This window comes from Nansenia antarctica (assembly GCF_963989245.1).
Source record: "Nansenia antarctica genome assembly, chromosome: 2".
In the NCBI taxonomy this organism is placed as follows: Eukaryota; Metazoa; Chordata; class Actinopteri; order Argentiniformes; family Microstomatidae; genus Nansenia; species Nansenia antarctica.
Genome location: NC_137675.1, coordinates 80909298 through 80930557, shown reverse-complemented (window position 1 = coordinate 80930557; position 21260 = coordinate 80909298). Strand labels below are relative to the sequence as shown.

The following is a 21260-nucleotide window of genomic DNA, read 5'->3' as shown; positions in this document are numbered from 1 at the left end:
AGAAGTTTTTGACAGTACAAAAAAAGATTCAAAATGCAGAGGCATTCTAGAATCATTCAAATTCAAGTAAAAACAGTCGAATGTGTGAGGTTACATTTATGTTGTCTATAACAATTCAGCGGTTGGTCATGACATGACATTGGAATTCTGAAATCAATAAATGTATCAATAAAAAAATCAATTGATGACCAACAGTCCTCGGCCTATAGGAACGCTATCTAACAGTTCGCAAAAAAAAAAGGAGGCAACAAAAATAGCTTAATGTAGATTTTAATGTAAAAATAAAACAAAAATAACAAATAAGAGGGCGACAGTGGGAACAGAACACATCAGGTAGTAGAATGATGCCCAGCTGTGGCTCTGGTTGGGCTTCAACTACAGCTCCTTGGGGGTGCATGGATCTGTCCCAACCCAGCCCTAACACACCTGGTTCAACAAAACAGACCCCCATTTAGACCCAGGCTAACCCTAACCCCAACCTGAACTCAGAACATAGAACCTAGAACTCAGAACTCAGAACCTAGAACATAGAAGTCAGAACTCAGAACGTCAGCGAACAGCGTGTCATGTAAGGAACAGCGTGTCATGTAAGGAACAGCGTAATTTACACTACAGAGCCAAACCGACCTGTACTGGGTTAGGCATCCACCATAGTTGCTGAAACAGTGCTGGAAAGTACAATGACTGCCTCTCCCACAACCCCCTTGTGTGTGTGTGTGTGTGTGTGTGTGTGTGTGTGTGTCTGTCAATATGAGAGAAAAATATCCAAGCCAGCCACTGGTATGGTTCGGGTTGGCCCTGTAGTGTGTAAAACCCCTTCGATGGATTTTGTGGGTGTGTTAGTGCTACGCTAGAACAAGCACGTCCCCTCTGCAGCTCCAAGGAGCCAGTGTTGTGTTCAGAAACAACCCCTTGGCTGCGGTTAGATTTGAAAAGGGTTGAACAGCTCATAAACAAAATGGTAGAATCTCAGGCTAGCCCCCTGATATAGGCTTGTTGGAATTCCCGCCATCTTGGTTACATCTATCCAATCCGTGGTCAATTTACCCGAGTGCCCAAGTAAGGCCTCGCAGCTGGGGAGATGTTTATAGGACAACAGTGGAGGCAAAACATTAAAATAAATTCCTGAATCAAAACATTTGACACCATTCCTCGTTCTGTTACACGCATTAGAACGAGCACGCCCCCTGCCCCGATTTCTACCTCCACCACCAGCCTCCATTGGTGTATGCAGCATGGTGGAAAGAACGAACGCACAAAGTTGCAGATAGAAATATACCTTACGGAGCGGACATGACTCCCTTCCGTCTACATAACAGACCCCCGACACCTGTTCAACAGGGCGCGTTTCTATCTGAACCTTGTGGAACACCTCCCACCCCCCCCAGGGGCGAAGACTACTGTACTCCAGTTCTGTTAACACTGTTAAAATGCATCCCTTTCCCCTGAGGGAAACCCCTGACCTGACCTGACCGGACTGGTCAAAGCAGGCCTCGAAACTGTGCCGCTTCCACCCACCCGAGCCATGACAGATCAGTGGTTTTCTTCAAGGAAAGGAGAGAGGAAGGAAGGAAGGAAGGAAGTAAGGAAGGAAGGAAGGAAGCACTTCTAGAGTATTGGAAAGAAGCCCATAGATGCTGATCTGAGGTGTTATTGAGGTTGGCTGGGTGGGGGTGGTGGTGGTTCCTCTGGGGGGGTGGGGGTGGTGGTGGGCTCGGGGGCCGGGGTGTCGGCCCCGGTGGGGCCGGTGGTGGTGCTGCTCTCCGAGGGGGCCGTGCTGTCGTTGGTGCCCTCGTCCGTGGCGCTCTCGGCGGGCTCCGATTGGCTCTGCTTCTCCCCGGGGGTGGGGGTCTGCGGCGTGCCTTCCTCTGCTTCTGATTGGGCCTCCGCTGCCTCCGCCGGGGGCGGAACCTCGTCTGAGGGGAAGGGGAACAGAGAGTGTCAGTAAAGGTGTGAGACTGTGTGTGTGTGTGTGTGTGTGAGAGAGAGAGAGGGCGAGTGTGTGTGTGTGAGAGAGAGGGTGTGTGTGTGTGTGTGTGTATGTGTGTGTGAGAGAGAGAGAGAGAGAGAGAGAGAGAGAGAGAGAGAGAGAGAGAAAGAGAGAGAGAGAGAGCATGTGTGTGTGTGTGTGTGGGTGCGCAAATCACTATTCCGTCACTAAGTCGTCACTAGTACGCCCTCACCGTGTGACTCTCAAGAGTTTCGGTCCGCAACGTGTCGACCAAAATGGTCAGTTCAAAGTAGAGCCCGACATATCGGAACACCGATATTATTGTCCGATATTGGACTTTCACAGAAATATCTGTATATCGCCACATATTCGTCTGATAAAGCACTGCCGATAAATCTGTGGATTGGGTTTTCCCAGAGCAAATTATGGACATATGGATTTTTATGAATGAATAAACTTGTTTTAAAGTGGTGTTTTGCTGTTACTGGAGTGCCTACTGAAGTGGCTGAATTTAGCTACGGAACGTAAGCTCTTTGGATTGCAGTCAGTTAGCACAGTTGCTAACTAAAAGGATGTTGACCGAACAAGGGGCTTATTCGGCATAAGGAGTCACACAGCAAGATATTATTTACCATTTATTTCATCAGTTAATATGGAATTTTAGACTTAGAGTTAGACGTTCTCGCTAACGTTTGTCACAAGCAGCTACAGATCAACAAACAAAGGCTATTGGTTAGGAAGTGTCGTGGAGACCACACAAGGTTGATGGCCGTTTGTGTTCTGTGTGTGTGTGTGTGTGTGTATGTGTGTGACTGTGTTTGAACCAACTAACCTGTCTCCATAGGTGTCGGCTTGTCCTCTTCCTCCTTGGTCTCTGTGGTGGCGTTGGCGTTAGCCGTAGCGCTAGCGGGGTTCTGCTCGGGACTGGGCTGCGATGCCGCGTTGGCGCTAGCCCCCGTAGCATTAGCGTTAGCCTCCGCCGCAGTAGCCTGCTGCTGCTCCTGAGCCTGGGCGGCCTTCTCCGCCTGCTCTGCGGCCTCTCTCTCCCTCTCCTCCGCCCGCCGGCGCGCTGCCTCTTCCGCTGCTGCCATCTCCGCTGCAAGCTTCTCCATGTCCACCTCCACCTTCTGGCTGCACAGCTGGGGACAAAACATAACAGATCTAACTTCAGGCTACTCGGCTGGAGACAAAACATAACAGATCTAACTTCTGGCTGCACAGCTGGAGACAAAACATAACAGATCTAACTTCTGGCTACTCAGCTGGAGACAAAACATAACAGATCTAACTTCAGGCTACTCAGCTGGAGACAAAACATAACAGATCTAACTTCTGGCTACACAGCTGGAGACAAAACGTCTCTCTCTCTCATGGACATCTACAGGACATCTCCGTACCCGTTTGAGTTCGCTGTTGAAGGAGTCCGTGGTCTCCAGGAACCGCCTCTTCTTGTCCTGGTGACGATCCTCTATCTGTAGCAACTCCGCCTCCAGCTTCCTCTGTAAACAACAACAACAACAACAACAACAACAACAACAACAACAGGTGAGGTGTGCCCGGACACTGGTGCTGCAACCTTCATGTTAGGGTTAGGCAGGGTTCCCACACCTTCTGAAACATACAATTCAAGCACCTTTCAAGTACTTTCAAGACTCAATTCCCTCAAATTCAAGGCATAGTTTGAGACTTATATAATAGGAACTATCCGCTCACAGACAACAATTAAAAAGAGAGGCTTTTTAATTGTGTGCAAACACTAGATGGTCTCTTGCCTTCTCTACCACAGCACAGCAAAACAATATATTGTGAAATATGTGTTAAGTTAAGCAATACAGAGACTTATTTACTAGTTGACGAGCTACGTTTTATTTTGAGAGAGAGAGAGAGAGAGAGAGGGGAATTCAAGCACTTTCAATGACCCATGTCTATTTTCAAAACTTTTAAGACCTTGATTTTTTCTCAAATTCATAAACTTTCAAGGATTTCAAGGACCCGTGGGAACCCTGGTTAGGGTTATCTCCCCTCTCTGGAAGAGCTGTACAACACACGCTGTCTCAGGAAGGCCTCCAAGATCTCCAGGGACCCGACCCACCCTGGGCACGTACACTTTATCAGGCTGCCCTCGAAAAGGAGGTACAGGACCCCGGCCGCTAAGACAAACAGACTGAAGAACTGCTTCTACCACAGGGCCGTCAAGGCCCTGAACACAGCAAAGACCTAAGTTCTGGGCCCAGGACAGTCTGGACGGATTGTATGGCAGCTAGTGCTGAGGCACAAACATGTACATTTCAAGCCTGCAAACTGTGACACTTTAAATAACGTAAAAAAATACTATTGTGCAATATGACAACCCTAGTTGACTATCTGTGCAGTATAGTACAGTGGATTGTGTACATAGCCTTTATTTATGTAAACCAGCTCCTTACCTTCTTGTGATTTTATTCTTTTTCTAAAAGTTTTTTTTTTTTTTCCTTTCCTAACACCAGGGGAGACACCCCTCCTAAATTTCGTTGTTTGGTACCTGTACTGTAGCAATGACAATAAAGTCCATTCATTCATTCATTCATCAATCCAGCTGTTTGGTCCTGGGTGTGACTGTGTTTACCCATGTATGTGTGTGTGTGCGCATTAGTGTGTGTGTGTCCATTAGCATGTGTGTGTGTGTACATTACTGTATGTGTGTGTACATTAGTGTAAGTGTGTGTGTACATTAGTGTGTGTGTGTGTGTACATTAGTGTAAGTGTGTGTGTGCGTACATTAGTGTATGTGTGTGTACACAGTGAGTGTGTGTGTGTGTGTGTGTATTTGCGTGTACACATTAGTGTTTGTGAGTGTATACATTAGTGTAACAGTGTGTGTGCGCATTAGTGTGTGTCTACATACGCTAGTGTGTGTGTGTACACATTAGTGTGTTTGTGTATGTTTGTGAGTGTACACAGTGTGTGTGTGTGTGTTTTTGCGTGTACACATTAGTGTATGTGTGTGTGTGTGTGTGTTCCTACCTGGTGCACCATGAGAGACTGGACCTGGCGTTTGAGGACCTGCATGCGGGCCGTGGTGACCACGGAGCGGACGTCCGGGACCACGATCTCACTGAGGATGTCGCTGATGAGGCGGTGGTTCCTCTGGAACCGGGCCGCGGCCGTGTGCTTCATGGAGAACCCGTCGTCATAGTCTACAGGAAGAAGAGGGCCGTTAGAGGGGTCATAGTCTACAGGAAGAAGAGGGCCGTTAGAGGGGTCATAGTCTACAGGAAGAAGAGGGCCGTTAGAGGGGTCATAGTCTACAGGAAGAAGAGGGCCGTTAGAGGGGTCATAGTCTACAGGAAGAAGAGGACCGTTAGAGGGGTCATAGTCTACAGGAAGAAGAGGGCCGTTAGAGGGGTCATAGTCTACAGGAAGAAGAGGGCCGTTAGAGGGGTCATAGTCTACAGGAAGAAGAGGGCCGTTAGAGGGGTCATAGTCTACAGGAAGAAGAGGACCGTTAGAGGGGTCATAGTCTACAGGAAGAAGAGGGCCGTTAGAGGGGTCATAGTCTACAGGAAGAAGAGGACCGTTAGAGGGGTCATAGTCTACAGGAAGAAGAGGGCCGTTAGAGGGGTCATAGTCTACAGGAAGAAGAGGACCGTTAGAGGGGTCATAGTCTACAGGAAGAAGAGGGCCGTTAGAGGGGCCATAGTCTACAGGAAGAAGAGGGCCGTTAGAGGGGTCATAGTCTACAGGAAGAAGAGGACCGTTAGAGGGGTCATAGTCTACAGGAAGAAGAGGACCGTTAGAGGGGTCATAGTCTACAGGAAGAAGAGGGCCGTTAGAGGGGTCATAGTCTACAGGAAGAAGAGGGCCGTTAGAGGGGTCATAGTCTACAGGAAGAAGAGGACCGTTAGAGGGGTCATAGTCTACAGGAAGAAGAGGACCGTTAGAGGGGTCATAGTCTACAGGAAGAAGAGGGCCGTTAGAGGGGTCATAGTCTACAGGAAGAAGAGGACCGTTAGAGGGGTCATAGTCTACAGGAAGAAGAGGACCGTTAGAGGGGTCATAGTCTACAGGAAGAAGAGGGCCGTTAGAGGGGTCATAGTCTACAGGAAGAAGAGGGCCGTTAGAGGGGTCATAGTCTACAGGAAGAAGAGGGCCGTTAGAGGGGTCATAGTCTACAGGAAGAAGAGGACCGTTAGAGGGGTCATAGTCTACAGGAAGAAGAGGGCCGTTAGAGGGGTCATAGTCTACAGGAAGAAGAGGACCGTTAGAGGGGTCATAGTCTACAGGAAGAAGAGGGCCGTTAGAGGGGTCATAGTCTACAGGAAGAAGAGGGCCGTTAGAGGGGTCATAGTCTACAGGAAGAAGAGGGCCGTTAGAGGGGTCATAGTCTACAGGAAGAAGAGGACCGTTAGAGGGGTCATAGTCTACAGGAAGAAGAGGGCCGTTAGAGGGGTCATCGTCTACAGGAAGAAGAGGGCCGTTAGAGGGGTCATAGTCTACAGGAAGAAGAGGACCGTTAGAGGGGTCATAGTCTACAGGAAGAAGAGGACCGTTAGAGGGGTCATAGTCTACAGGAAGAAGAGGGCCGTTAGAGGGGTCATAGTCTACAGGAAGAAGAGGACCGTTAGAGGGGTCATAGTCTACAGGAAGAAGAGGGCCGTTAGAGGGGTCATAGTCTACAGGAAGAAGAGGACCGTTAGAGGGGTCATAGTCTACAGGAAGAAGAGGACCGTTAGAGGGGTCATAGTCTACAGGAAGAAGAGGGCCGTTAGAGGGGTCATAGTCTACAGGAAGAAGAGGGCCGTTAGAGGGGTCATAGTCTACAGGAAGAAGAGGACCGTTAGAGGGGTCATAGTCTACAGGAAGAAGAGGGCCGTTAGAGGGGTCATAGTCTACAGGAAGAAGAGGACCGTTAGAGGGGTCATAGTCTACAGGAAGAAGAGGGCCGTTAGAGGGGTCATAGTCTACAGGAAGAAGAGGGCCGTTAGAGGGGTCATAGTCTACAGGAAGAAGAGGACCGTTAGAGGGGTCATAGTCTACAGGAAGAAGAGGGCCGTTAGAGGGGTCATAGTCTACAGGAAGAAGAGGGCCGTTAGAGGGGTCATAGTCTACAGGAAGAAGAGGGCCGTTAGAGGGGTCATAGTCTACAGGAAGAAGAGGACCGTTAGAGGGGTCATAGTCTACAGGAAGAAGAGGGCCGTTAGAGGGGTCATAGTCTACAGGAAGAAGAGGACCGTTAAAGGGGCGGCCATCTTGGAAGATGCAAATTAGTATTATTATTATGTTGTTTGACATTTTCATTGTTTCACAAATATGTATATGCATGTGTTCTTCTTTGTAAAAGCCACAAAAGCCAATAAAAAAGTTGTTTAAGAGTTAAAGAACATTAAGACTAACTCACGAGAACAATAATAAAGCAAATGTATTTTTAAAAAAAATGTTTATTTATCAATTCTAATTGTATTTTAAATAATATTATTACTGACGGCGAAGAGAGTATTTCATCAACTCTAATTGTATTTTCATACAGTCATCACTGATAGCGATAACGTCATCTCAACATCTCCCAGTCCCAGGCGACACATCCATGTCCATGCAAATGCTCGGCCTCAGCCGCCACCGGCTCCAGCAGTTCCAGTAAGAAGACGTGGTATCTGACCGTACCACTGTGGTCATTACGTTTACCGTCTGGGTCTTCGGCGGGCTGGATGCTCATGTAGGGCTCGCCCTTCTCCACCCGGGTCTGCCTCTGCCGGGACTCCTCCTCCAGCGCCGCCTCCGCGCGGTTCTTAGCGTTGACGTAGGCCAGGTAGGCCGGAGAGTTGTGGTAGGCCTTCAGAGAGTCATTGTACTCAATCTGGGGGAGGGGGGGAGAGGGAGAGAGAGCGAAAGGGGGGGGAGGGGAGAGAGAGTGAAAGAGGGTGAGGGAGGGAGTTATAGGGAGGGAGAGAGAGGGGAGGAGGGAGAGAGAGGGAGGGGGAGAGAGAGAGAGGAAGGGTGAGGAGGAGAGAGGGGGGGGGGGAGAGAGAGAGGGAGGGAAATGTCACGTCTGTTAGGCCAGGTGTGTCAACAACAACACAAAAAACGGTTACGGCATCACAATCTATTGGGCTAATATCGTCATCTAGCTATTGCTGCTGTTGTTGATTTTGTATTCTGCTTCATTCTATTAATTACTGTTGATTTTTGTATTCTGCTGCAATGCCAATGTCGAAGAACCCGAACCTAACAATTTCACTCTGTGTACCTGTACATTAGATAATGTACAATAAAAAATAAAAGCAATTCTGATCCTGATTTCGTCCGCAGCCGCATCTGCAACACGTCTCAGCGATGTGACATCGTCATAAGGCGACAGCGAGGCTCCTTCTGGTGATGCCTCACCTTCTCAGCCTCGTACTCGTTGAGGTAGTCCTGCTTCTCCTCGTCCGTCAGGTCCCTCCACATGCCTCCTATGATCTTCCCGATCTCCCACAGCTTCAGGTCAGGGTTGGAGGCCTTCACCTGGTCCCATACCTGGAGCACGCACACACACAGGCACACACGCACGTGCACATACACACAGGCACACGCACGCACACACAGGCACACGACACGTTCAGGCACACACGCACACACACACACACAGGCGCGTACACGCACACAGGCACACACACACACACACACACACACACGGTGAACACAGAGGAGCCACCGCTGGCTGGGAGTCTGGTGTAATGTACTTATGAGGAAGAAGACTAGGAACTACAGAGGGGTGAAAGAGGGTTAAGACCGGGAGAGATCAGGAAGAGTTGAAGACCAGGAGAGAAACGCACAGCAGATCACACAGACACAGGGTGATAGGGTCCCATCACACACAACACAACAGTCGACAACAACAACAACGACGACAACAACAACGGCGGGAGAAGGTGGGTCCCGATGGTGGTGGTGTCAACTCTGCCGTCTCCAACCTCCGACCCTCCATCCGGAGGAATCGGAACATACCACTTGGGGGGTCATCGACGAGAGAGAGAGAGGGGAGGGGGGGGAGAGGAGAGGAGAGGGAGGGGTGGGAAGGTCACTTCCCTGCCGTCCCAGCCCAGAGAGCAGGCCAGGAGGCTGGGTGGGTAGGTAGGTAGGTAGGTAGGTGGGTGGGTACCCCCCCCCCCCCTGGGTGGGTAGGTGTCTCCCCCCTGTACAAGCAGTAAAAGCAGACACCGGGGTGTCTTACCTTCCTGCTTACCTTCCGGCTGTACCGCATGTAGGGCATCAGCGGCTTATCTGGCGGTTTGGGCGGCTTGGGGACCGTGATCCCTGTGGAATTCTGGGTGAGAGAGAGAGAGAGAGAGAGAGATAGACAGGGGAGGGGGTGGAGAGAACAGTGAAGAGGTCAAAGGAGGAAAATGGTTGTTGGAGATCAGCCAGTTAGTAAAGGTGAGTCACATGACTGGTGGGAAACTGAAATCTGACTGGATAAAGCAACGGTGTGACACACACACACACACACACTGTTTGGTTCAAATAGTTGTTATTGACCAATATAGGTCATAGGTGTGAGTGTGTGTGTGTGTGTGTGTGTGTGTGTGTGTGTTGGAGTATTTGACTCTGGGCCTCACTTTATTCTGCAATACAAACAAAATGAATCACAACAACATGTACTATGAAGTGGGGGGGGGGGTTCAAGTGAAAATGACCATGTTGTGGTTGGGTCTGTTGTCAGGGCTGGGGAGGGAGCAGCTACACAGGTGACCCGTGTGGGCGTGGCACACCTCTCCTGACTGAACACACACCTCTCCTGACTGAACACACACCTCTCCTGACTGAACACACCTCTCCTGACTGAACACACCTCTCCTGACTGAACACACACCTCTCCTGTCTGAACACACACCTCTCCTGACTGAACACACACCTCTCCTGACTGAACACACACCTCTCCTGACTGAACACACACCTCTCCTGACTGAACACACCTCTCCTGACTGAACACACACCTCTCCTGACTGAACACACACCTCTCCTGACTGAACACACACCTCTCCTGACTGAACACACACCTCTCCTGACTGAACACACACCTCTCCTGACTGAACACACACCTCTCCTGTCTGAACACGCCTCTCCTGACTGAACACACGCCTCTCCTGACTGAACACACACCTCTCCTGACTGAACACACACCTCTCCTGACTGAACACACCTCTCCTGACTGAACACACACCTCTCCTGACTGAACACACACCTCTCCTGTCTGAACACACACCTCTCCTGTCTGAACACACCTCTCCTGACTGAACACACACCTCTCCTGACTGAACACACACCTCTCCTGACTGAACACACACCTCTCCTGACTGAACACACCTCTCCTGACTGAACACACACCTCTCCTGACTGAACACACACCTCTCCTGTCTGAACACACACCTCTCCTGTCTGAACACACCTCTCCTGACTGAACACACACCTCTCCTGACTGAACACACACCTCTCCTGACTGAACACACACCTCTCCTGTCTGAACACACACCTCTCCTGACTGAACACGCACCTCTCCTGTCTGAACACACCTCTCCTGACTGAACACACACCTCACCTGTCTGAACACACCTCTCCTGTCTGAACACACACCTCTCCTGTCTGAACACACACCTCTCCTGTCTGAACACACACCTCTCCTGACTGAACACACCTCTCCTGTCTGAACACACACCTCTCCTGACTGAACACACACCTCTCCTGACTGAACACACACCTCTCCTGACTGAACACACCTCTCCTGACTGAACACGCACCTCTCCTGACTGAACACACACCTCTCCTGACTGAACACACACCTCTCCTGACTGAACACACACCTCTCCTGTCTGAACACACCTCTCCTGACTGAACACACACCTCTCCTGTCTGAACACACACCTCTCCTGTCTGAACACACACCTCTCCTGACTGAACACACACCTCTCCTGACTGAACACACCTCTCCTGTCTGAACACACACCTCTCCTGACTGAACACACCTCTCCTGTCTGAACACACACCTCTCCTGACTGAACACACACCTCTCCTGTCTGAACACACACCTCTCCTGACTGAACACACACCTCTCCTGACTGAACACACCTCTCCTGTCTGAACACACACCTCTCCTGAATGAACACACACCTCTCCTGTCTGAACACACACCTCTCCTGACTGAACACACACCTCTCCTGTCTGAACACACACCTCTCCTGTCTGAACACACAGAACGCTGAGACGAGAAGGCTAAGCTTAACCGCTGCTGTTACTACTACTACCATTACTATTACTACTACTACCACCATTACTATTATTACTACCATTACTACTACCACCATTACTACTACTACTACTACCATTACTACTACTACCACCATTACTATTATTACTACCATTACTATCATTACTACTACCACCATTACTACTATTACTACTACTACTACTACTACCATTACTATTATTACTACTACCATTACAACTACTGCTACTATTACTACCATTACTATTACTACTACTACTACTCCTACTATTATTACCATTACTATTAATACTACTACTACTATTACTACTCCTGCTATTATTACTACTACTACTATTACTACTCCTGCTATTACTACTATTACTACTGCTACTATCATTACTACTGCTACTATTATTACCATTACTACTACTACTACTACTGTTACTATACTACTGCTACTACTACTACTACTGCTACTGTTACTATACTGTACCATACACTATACCACCACTACTACTACTACTGCTACAACTACTGCTACTGCTACTGCTACTACCACTAGTACTACTATGGTTTCGGCTGCCCTGTGCCGGGACGCCAACCAGTACCATGCCTACGTCACGAGCCTGGGATGGTCCGCCTGGGCATGGCGCTGGTGGGTCACTGCCTGACATGGGGGGTGGGGGGGCAATCAGAATCATGCTGGAACAATAGCCAATCAAACATGAAGATAGGAGATGGGTGTGGCTGTTTGACAGGGGAGGGGGGAGGGGGTGTGGACCGACTAATGAGGTGGAGGAAACCGAGCGTCACTCAGGTGTGGGAGGAGTCTAACCTTCCATCACTCAGAAAGCCGTCCTTCCCTCCCTGCCAATTAAAGTTCTGCTAAATGACTGGCTTCTCCAATTGACTTCCACACCAAAAAAGTTTTCGGATTTAGGAGTATTTCGTGAATTGTGTTTAGCCAAAAATGTCATGGCCTTCTGTCCCAGTTTTCCTGGTTCTATTTCTGGGAATATAGTCCCCCCCCATGTATCCTGGTCTGTTTCTACTAAGTTCTGGGAATAGGAATAGCCTCCACGTCCCTCCTCCAGGCTGTAGACAGCAGCAGGGGAGGCCGGCGGAGGTCGAAAAAAACCGGAGGACCGGCCCTCGTTGTAATGCACGGCATGGAATGAGGAATCGGGTCCAACACCAGTCCCCGCCTGCTAGCACTGTATTGCGGAACCATTCCGTAATTCCGTCCCGTGCATCACAATGAGGGCCGTCCTCCGGAATTCTCCCTCCGTCGGCCTCGGCGACGCTGCTGCTAGGCAACGCTGGTCGGCTGGCGTGGGTCCTACCATTACCCTGCTGTTGCCGCCGGCATTCCCTCCCAGTCTGTAGTTGTTATAGGCCAGATGGCTGTACGGGTTGTACCCCACAAACCCAGGGGTGCTGGGCACTTGCTGATGGAAGACAAATGGAGACAAAATACGAATGAGAAATGACACAAAGAAGGAAGGAGGAGGACAAATAAATAAAAATGAAGATTTTTGTTTGTTTGTTTGTATGTCTTTTCTTTTTGGTTATGATTTGTATAGTCATGCATGCCATGCAAAAGCAGCCAGTCATCTCCGAAAAAGCAGCAAGTGATGGTGTTATTGACACGGGGTGGCTTCCTCTGACACAGATTAAGCCTCGTCCTCGACTCTAAACCGATCTATCTATCTGTCTGTCTGTCTATATGTCCGTCCGTCCGTCTATCTATCGAGGACGCTTTATAGTCTGTGACTCAGCTTCATCTGTGTCCAGGAAACCAACCTTTAATGTTCTAGGAGAAGTGCAACAGAAAAGGGGGGATGATGAGGAGAGGAGGGAAGAGCTGGTCACTGGGTGGGACACCCAGGGGAGGACGGAGGGGTGCAACGTTCCAGAATGTTCAGGTAGAAATGTACTGTTTCAAACCAACATCACTCTGAGCTAGTTTCCCAAATACATTTTCTTATTTCTGTACATTTTTACCATTTAAGAGATGCTTTTATCCAAAGCAATTTGCATTTAGAGATTACAGGGACGGTACCCCTGGAGTAATTTAGGGCTAAGTGCCCTAAACTCAACGGCACACCAGTGGTGGTGTTCCCAGGTGTGATTTGAATTTGAACTCATGACCTTCTGATCACCAGTCCAATTCACTCTCCATTAGACCACCACTACAGATTGCGGCTAGTCCTGGACTACAAAAAACAAAACAAAACTACACATTTGATCGAGATTCTCCACTGAAAGTACTTTCTAGTTTAAGAGTAAGATTAATCTGTTTTATGCTTCTCAAGTGTCTTGTTCTATCACGACGACTGCCAGTAGCCCCTGGCCTGAGCTAGAGTACTCTTCCTGCTACGACTGGTGAATTGATGATTGCCTTGCTTAGGTCAAATGTATTGATTGTAAGTTGCTTTGGAAAAAGGCGTCTCCTAAATGACAAAAATGTAAATGTAAATGTTAATCTGCATCTGGGGAAACTGCCCGCATCACCATAGAATACATTTCAATCTAGAAGTTTATGAACGTTGCATCCTCTTGAAAGGAATATCTGCCTGGTCAAAGTCCCTCTATAAAGTTCTGTACGGCGTTTCATGGGTAACAAGGAAGCTCTCAAGGAATCAGATGGAGGCAGGATGGTGTGTGTATGTGTGTGTCTTTAGAGCCACATGTTGCAAACACACTCCTAGTCAGAGAGTGTGTTTCAACATGTCGGGAAGGGATGCTTGAGCTGATAATGAAACAAGCATACATAGGCTCACCCTTCGCCACTAGCTGCCTAAGCTAACGTCGTTGCTAGCGATATGTTATGGCTAGTAGTGAGTGGGATAGCATAGCATGGCTAATTGGTCACGGCTAATCGCTGCCAAACAGGCCCATAGAAGTCTTCAGGGGCCAATGGAACATGAGCAAAGTTGTTTAGAATGTCTGGAAGTTCCGGGAAGTACCCAACCACCTCCCTGAATACTAGGAGAAAAAGGAGGACAGCTATTGGACGGTGTGTTGGATACTTACTGTTGTGGGAGCAGGGGTAGGGGGAGGGGCATAGGATGGTCTTTCTGTGTAAAAGAAAAAGTTGGACACATTAATAGCAGCACAAATGGTCAATTATAGCAGGTGAATTAGACTGTATTAGACTAGGCAATTGTTCCACTAAGGATATGTCTAGATCTAACCCTTGCAATAATGGTGCATTTCTACAATTCATGTGCATTCTATATGGGCTCCCATGATGCATTGTATTTCAGTGGAGGCTGGTGCAGTTAGAAAATGGAGGACCAGCTCATTGTACAAATAAGTTGAAATAACTCCATGCATTACAATCTCACTGATGTAAGTACTCAAAAACCTAAGAAGTCTCCCCATCACTGGCATGTCCTATTTGACCAGTGAACACAACAATGACCCAGATTTAATGCAAAACATTGAATGTCTAAAGTCTACTTACTAGACATCTTGTTTGAGGGGTTGTGGAGTTCAAACGTCTTCCTTCATTGGTCTCTGTAACACAAACAGGCACACAGTGAGCTTGCTGTTATACGTCCAAAGAGAGAACGTGACAGTGACAGACAAAGTAGCAAATGAATGGATGTTTTCATCCGGCTAACGTGCAAACCCACATTCACAAGCATTTTGTTTAAGTCAGTTGTTAAGGTCTTTTGTCACATCTGTCACAGATCAGCAACTAAGACGAAACATTGGTCAATTTCACCACCTGCAAAAAACCACATAGCTAGTCAAAAATTATTCTTTTCTCAATGTGTCGTGGATGAAAATATATAGACATCATATTGTACTCATTTGTCATATCATTGAATACAAGTACAAGCAAGGAAATGCCTTGGCCAGAGCAGCTCACAACAACAACAACAACAACAACAACAACAACAACAACAACATGTAATAAAGAAAGTGAGATCATAACAAAACATGTACAATTTACATCAGCAAGCTATCAGAAAACTAGAAGATGTACCGGTCAAGACGTCTTGACTTGAGACGATTAAGACAGTTTGTTTCTATGCAGGTTCCCCAGCAATGCACATACACAGCAATGCACACAAGTCACTTTCAGCGATATCGTTGATCTTTTCTCTCTGCACAAAGGCAGTGTGTGAGTGAGTGTGTGAGTGAGTGAGTGTGTGAGTGAGTGAGAGTGAGTGTGAGTGAGTGTGTGAGTGAGTGAGTGTGTGTGTGTGTGAGTGAGTGTGTGTGTGTGTGTGAGTGAGTGTGTGAGTGTGAGTGAGTGAGTGAGTGAGTGAGTGTGTGTGTGTGTGAGTGAGTGTGTGAGTCGGTATCGGGGGAATATCCCCGGGCTCGCCTCTTCACTACGGCCTAGGACGTGTGCCAACTAGCTCACACACCTGCTAACGTTAGCATCGGAAGTCGGTTAGTTTCAGGTTTCGAAGAAATCCCCTTACTACCTAGCTAAACTAACACAGTAAGTATTGCAAACGATCTCTTGAATTCGAGCCTACATCCCTCACCTCTCAGACACATCAGTTAGGGGTTAAATAGCTCCGGCTAGCTTAGCGGTGAAGCTAACTCACTCTTTAGCTAGCGAGCTAACTGTGAAATCGGTTCATTTGCATTCCGCTTTGTGGGGCTTATCTGAGAGCATATCGTCTAGGTTGACCGACAGTTAAGAGGGGGATAATAGTCTTCCCGTATTGGCAAAGGGTAGTAAACAACCTCTAAATGTGTACAATGTTTACAAAAGCGATAAAAAGAGGAAAGCGCTTCTCACCCTGGTTCTGAACTCCGCTCCTTTGTTCCCCCGGCGCGCCGTCTGCTTGCTTCGGTGGTGGCGCGGGTGTCAGCGGGTTGAAATTCGGTTGTGTTTAGAGCATACCGCCACCTACCGTTTCAGGGCGGAACGATGTGATTAAATAGAATCCTGGGTATGTACGATACCACTAGATGGCAGCAGTGTCCTCATAATTTAATTGATAAAATCCTAAAAAAAAGAAAAAAAGAAAATGCTGTATTATGGATGCCATTCTCGGTCGGTCTTTCACTTACTGAACATACATCTATTATCTAGCATTAAAGTATCCCAAACTTAAAAACTCTGGCAGGCACCAAACTGATTTCAGTCAGTGTAGCAGAGTCCCCAGTGACTCCATGATGCAGGAAGTGACCTGGATATACAGTATTAGCCAGTCTCTCCCCCCCCGTTTCCCAGGATAGCTAAATTGGAGTGCATCCCACTGCCGTCCAGGCAGCCCCAGGAAGGAGAAGGGAGAAGCCTTGCCCAGTCTTGCCCAGCCTTGCCCAGTCGAGACAACGAGGACAGATGCAAAACCAGACATGTGATGTTCAGTATGTGTTACCCATAGGCGTGCACACACACTGCGCACTCACACACACACACACACACACACACACACACACACACACACACACACACACACACACACTCACACTCAGTCACTGTGTGTGTCCCCTGCCTCTTGAGTCTATGGTTCTGTCCTTTTCCTACTGATTGTACTCTCTTTCTCTTTCTCTCTTCTCTCTCTCTCTCTCTCTCTCTCTCTCTCTCTTTCACTTTGTTCTTTATAGAACTGCCCCAAATTCAACAAAGCAATGAGACGGTTTATTTTGCATGCGTCTAGGCCAGCAGCAGCAACTTGCTCTCTCTCTCTCTCTATTTCCATCAGAGTGTTTAATCTCTGTTCAGTCACAAATAAACAATCATGGAACCACAAGCTTCAATATAGCTTTAGGATGCAGAACAAACAATCACTGAAATGTATTGGCAGTGTAGATACTGTATGTGTATCATTAGTTCTAACAAAGCTTGTGAAATGGGAAATCCCATTGGACAATACTGTATTATCATCATCATCATCACCACCATCATCATCATCATCACCACCACCATCATCATCATCATCACCACCACCACCACCATCATCATCATCATCATCATCACCACCACCACCATCATTATCACCACCACCATCATCATTTAGTTCGCATTGTTTGTACTGAATTTATTGTTTAGAATGTTTAGTATTGTTCTGGTTGTGAAGCACTTCACAACATTCAAGTGCTGTAAAAATAAATTTGATTGATTGATTGAATATCATCATCATCATCATCATCATCATCATCATCATGTACATATCGGTGGTTGAGTGGCTCATTGCGGAGTACGAGATCCTAGCCCCAGCATCTAACCTGACCTACATGTGTGTTAAGAAGAGGCAACAATACCGTATACCACCAGGAGCACCATGGTAACCACCTCCACCAATCATCCGCTCCCGGACCGGCATGGGAATGTTGAAAGATCATGAATATTAATTAATTTATCAGAGGATCCTAGAGATCGTATATATATACACAGTAAAGTAGGTTGCTAGGCAACGCTAGCGGACTGACTGTAGCTGTAGTCAGGGGCGACAGCAGCAGCGGATGATAGAGCGTCCTATGAATACATATCAGATGGCGGAGAGAGAGTCTCACCGGGAGACCACGGGAAGTCCTACAGTTTTATCTGCAGGCAGAGTTCAGTAGCACGTGGAAGTCCCCTTGTGTTGGTGGGTTGATATGAAAACAAAGAGATAGTTCAGCGTTAATTTACCCTCTTTAATCAGAAAGACAATGCCCAGGAGAGTGTGTACGTGCGTTTGCCCACAGACATACACACACGCGTGCACGCACACGCACAGACACACACACGCACAGACACACGCGCGCACAGACACACACAGACACAGACACACACACACACACACACACACACACACACACACACACACACACACACACACACACACACACACACACACACTCTCTCTCTCTCTCACTCTCTAACATCTTACACAGCTTTGAATCCAAAATGAGAATAAATAATTGATTAGGAATGCTTTGTGAGTGACTGCCTAAAATAATTTGTAGACAAATCACATCCTCCCCATGCTCCGTTCAGCATCAAACAGCTGCACACACACAACTCTTAAACAGTTACAGTCCAATACACAAGCCTTACGTAAAGTGTTCTTTTGTCTTAGATAACTTTCTCAAACATTTAAGCAAACACAGTGAATGAACATTGTAAACAACTTAACAGATAAAAGATACTAGGGAAAAGGCCTAGACTGTCTAGAAAAGTGTTGCTGCAGATATGAAACACAACATTCTCTCGTGTGAAATACTCTTGTGTCTATTGTGTGTAGCATCAATACTGTTTTTGTGTGTGTGTGTGTGTGTGTGTGTGTGTGTGTGTGTGTGTTAGTAACAAGGTTATCTACAAGGCGAGACGTTCACCACTAAAACAGAGCACCCTCCTACAACTTTTCGATTACGGAATTCTGTTGGTAACAAAACAAGTCGTGATTGGTTAGATCTGCAGCAGGGGAGGCCGGCGGAAACTAATCCTCATTCCGTTACTCGCATTACAACGAGCACGTCCTCCGATTTCTGCCTCCACCGGCCTCGCCTGCTGCAGATCTAACCAATCATGACTCCAGAGAACAGCATCCCCTGATTTGCAGTTGCCGTGACAACATTTTGGTCGTGTCATTTCGAGGGGTTGTCGGTCTGTTGGGATCTTTGGAGGCTGAGGAAGCGAATGTGACCCTCGTCATCATGACGACGTCATTGAAGATATCCCTCAGATTGTCTCTCGTGGCAGGGATCCATATAAAGGACAAACAAACAGTGAGACAGAGAGATTGCACAGTCTGGTTGAATTCTCCTCCAAAGACCACTTCGATAAACTCGGGGGGGAAAAAAGAAGCATTTAATCTGGTCCTGTATTAGGCTTGTAAAAGTCACAATGTTCACAGTCTTTCGTTGATTTAATTTGTAAATCTAAAAAGTCACATTTCTCGTCATTTTCTCTGTGTCTTATTGCAATTCTTTCTTGCATTTCGAGAATTTTTTTTTTTTTTCCAAAGGAAGGTATGAAAGCAGTCTTTGCACACGGCACTCGCTGCTGGAGTCGTGAAGCGGCAGGCAGGTCTGGACGTCGTCCCAGCCTCGTCGTCCCAGCCTCCTTCTGTAGGTGTTTATCTTGTTAACTATTTCAGAAGCCATTGGTTTACTGCAGAGAGAATAAAGAGTTGCCATGGTTAGGGAAAGAACCGAGTGTGTGTGTGTGTGTGTGTGTGTGAGTTTATATGTGTGTGTGTGTGCGTGCTGCGTGTGTGTGTGCGTGCTGCGTGTGTGTGTGCGTGCGTGTGTGTGAGTGAGTGTGTGTTTCTGTATCTGTGTGTGTGTGTGAGTGTGTTTCTGTATCTGTGTGTGTGTGTGTGAGTTTATATGTGTGTGTGTGTGTGTGAGTTTATATGTGTGTGTGTGTGTGCGTGCTGCGTGTGTGTGTGCGTGCGTGTGTGTGCGTGAGTGTGTGTTTCTGTATCTGTGTGTGTGTGTGTGAGTGTGTTTCTGTATCTGTGTGTGAGTGTGTTTCTGTATCTGTGTGTGTGTGTGTGTGAGTTTATGTGTGTGTGTGTGTGTGCGTGTGTGTGTGCGTGCGTGTGTGTGAGTGAGTGTGTGTTTCTGTATCTGTGTGTGTGTGTGTGTGTTTCTGTATCTGTATCTGTGTGTGTGTGTATATGTGTGTTTCTGTGTGTGTTTTTCTGCATGTGAGTGTATGTGTGCGTATGTGTGTGAGAGAGAGAGAGAGATAAACAAAGGAAAAACCTACACAGAAGCAGCTCATTTTGAACTATGCTCTCCCTACAGACCTCTCTTGAGCTGGAGAAGATGGAGCCAACACATTATTGGATTCAGGGGAGGCTGATGGGAGGACAGGGCGGCGCTCTGTAGCGAACGGAACGGAATGAGGAACGGTATCAAACGACGTCCTGTATGTCCGATGCCGTCCTCTATTCCGTTTCATGCGTTATACAATGAGCCCGTCCTCCGATTTCTACCTCCGCCAGCCTCTCCAGATTGGATTTCATGAGAACAGAAACACAGTTACACAACACTGTTTACTTCGACCTTGCAAAAAAAAAAAACTCCTGGGGCTTTATTAAATCCAAACTGCTATCCTTCCATTTAATGATGTTAGAATGTAAGTTTGGCTTCACTGAATGAATAATACAATGTCCTTGGCAGACAGTGATTTTGGCATACCTCCGAGAATACTCGATTTCTATTTGGAGTTGATAGGATGTGTGCACACACACACACACGCACGCAGGCACACACCCACACAGGCACGCACATTCGCATGCACGCACACACACACACACGCACGCACACACACACACACACACACACACACACACACACACAAACACACACGTTACACGTTACACATGTTTTTTTTTTTTTTTACTAGTCTTTTGGTCCACATATCATCAACCAATTAAAATGTTCAGACTTTTCTTTTGAAGCACGGAACTACGTTTCAACGTTGTTGAGAATCACAACACAAACTCGCTAGCCAAGCCAAAATACTGCAACAACGCAATGGATTCAGTGAGTAATCCCCACTGCTACCTAGTTAACTATAACACTACTGTACATTGTTAGCAGGCTCACAAAACAAGCTGTGTTAGTTGACTAGCGATGTGTTTAATTGATTTTCTACAACGCGGACATGTATTCACATTCACAGAAAGAAAAGTCAGATCATTACATTATCGGATCCCGATATGAGGGCCAAAGCATTAGAACGTGTCTCACACACACACACACACACACACACTCACACACACACACACACACTCACACACACACACACACACACACCCCATCCCCCCACACACACACACACACACACACCCCATCCCCACACTCACACACACACACACACCCCATCCCCACACTCACACACACACCCACCCACCCACCCACCCACCGACCCGTCCCCGTGCCCACAGTCTTGCCTCGGTACTGGGGTCTGAGGGCTCGGTTGTTGGGGCAGTCGCGTCCCTGCTTGCTGAAGTTGATGTTGGTGCGGATGCAGCGCTGCAGGAGGCTCTGGGCCGGCCGCGTGTTGTCACTCATACTCAGGAAGATCTTATAGGGCTCGTTCTGACTGAGCAGCCGCAGGGAATGCATCTGAGAGAGAGGGAGGGAGGAGGGGGAGGGGAGGGAGGAGGGGGA

At 47.7% G+C, this 21260-nt stretch overlaps 2 protein-coding genes across 9 annotated transcripts in view; both read right to left on the bottom strand.

Annotated features, from left to right (window-relative positions):
- smarce1 (SWI/SNF related BAF chromatin remodeling complex subunit E1) lies at positions 1-15972 on the bottom strand. 8 transcript variants are annotated; one of them, XM_080524753.1, is made up of 11 exons: positions 15940-15972; positions 14641-14693; positions 14208-14251; positions 12515-12619; positions 9141-9233; positions 8312-8443; positions 7607-7784; positions 4955-5127; positions 3349-3450; positions 2784-3090; positions 1-1916 (listed from the first exon to the last, which is right to left on the bottom strand). In XM_080524753.1, the coding sequence occupies exons 2-11, from the start codon at positions 14645-14647 to the stop codon at positions 1651-1653; spliced, it is 1407 nt and encodes a 468-aa protein (XP_080380879.1). In that variant the 5' UTR covers positions 14648-14693; positions 15940-15972; the 3' UTR covers positions 1-1650. The 8 variants fall into 8 exon arrangements, with proteins under 8 accessions (XP_080380879.1, XP_080380880.1, XP_080380883.1 ...); XM_080524754.1 differs by having other exon boundaries at positions 7613-7784; XM_080524757.1 differs by having other exon boundaries at positions 9153-9233.
- A 3250-nt stretch (positions 15973-19222) lies between these two features.
- Positions 19223-21260, bottom strand: part of LOC308176075 (carbonic anhydrase-related protein 10-like) — a gene marked incomplete at both ends in the record, with an annotated part of 44659 nt that continues 42621 nt past the window's right edge. The window contains 2 exons of the mRNA XM_080550676.1: positions 19223-19245; positions 21041-21215. Of these exons, the coding sequence (XP_080406802.1) occupies positions 19223-19245; positions 21041-21215 (198 nt within the window). The remainder of the gene's footprint in view (positions 19246-21040; positions 21216-21260) is intronic.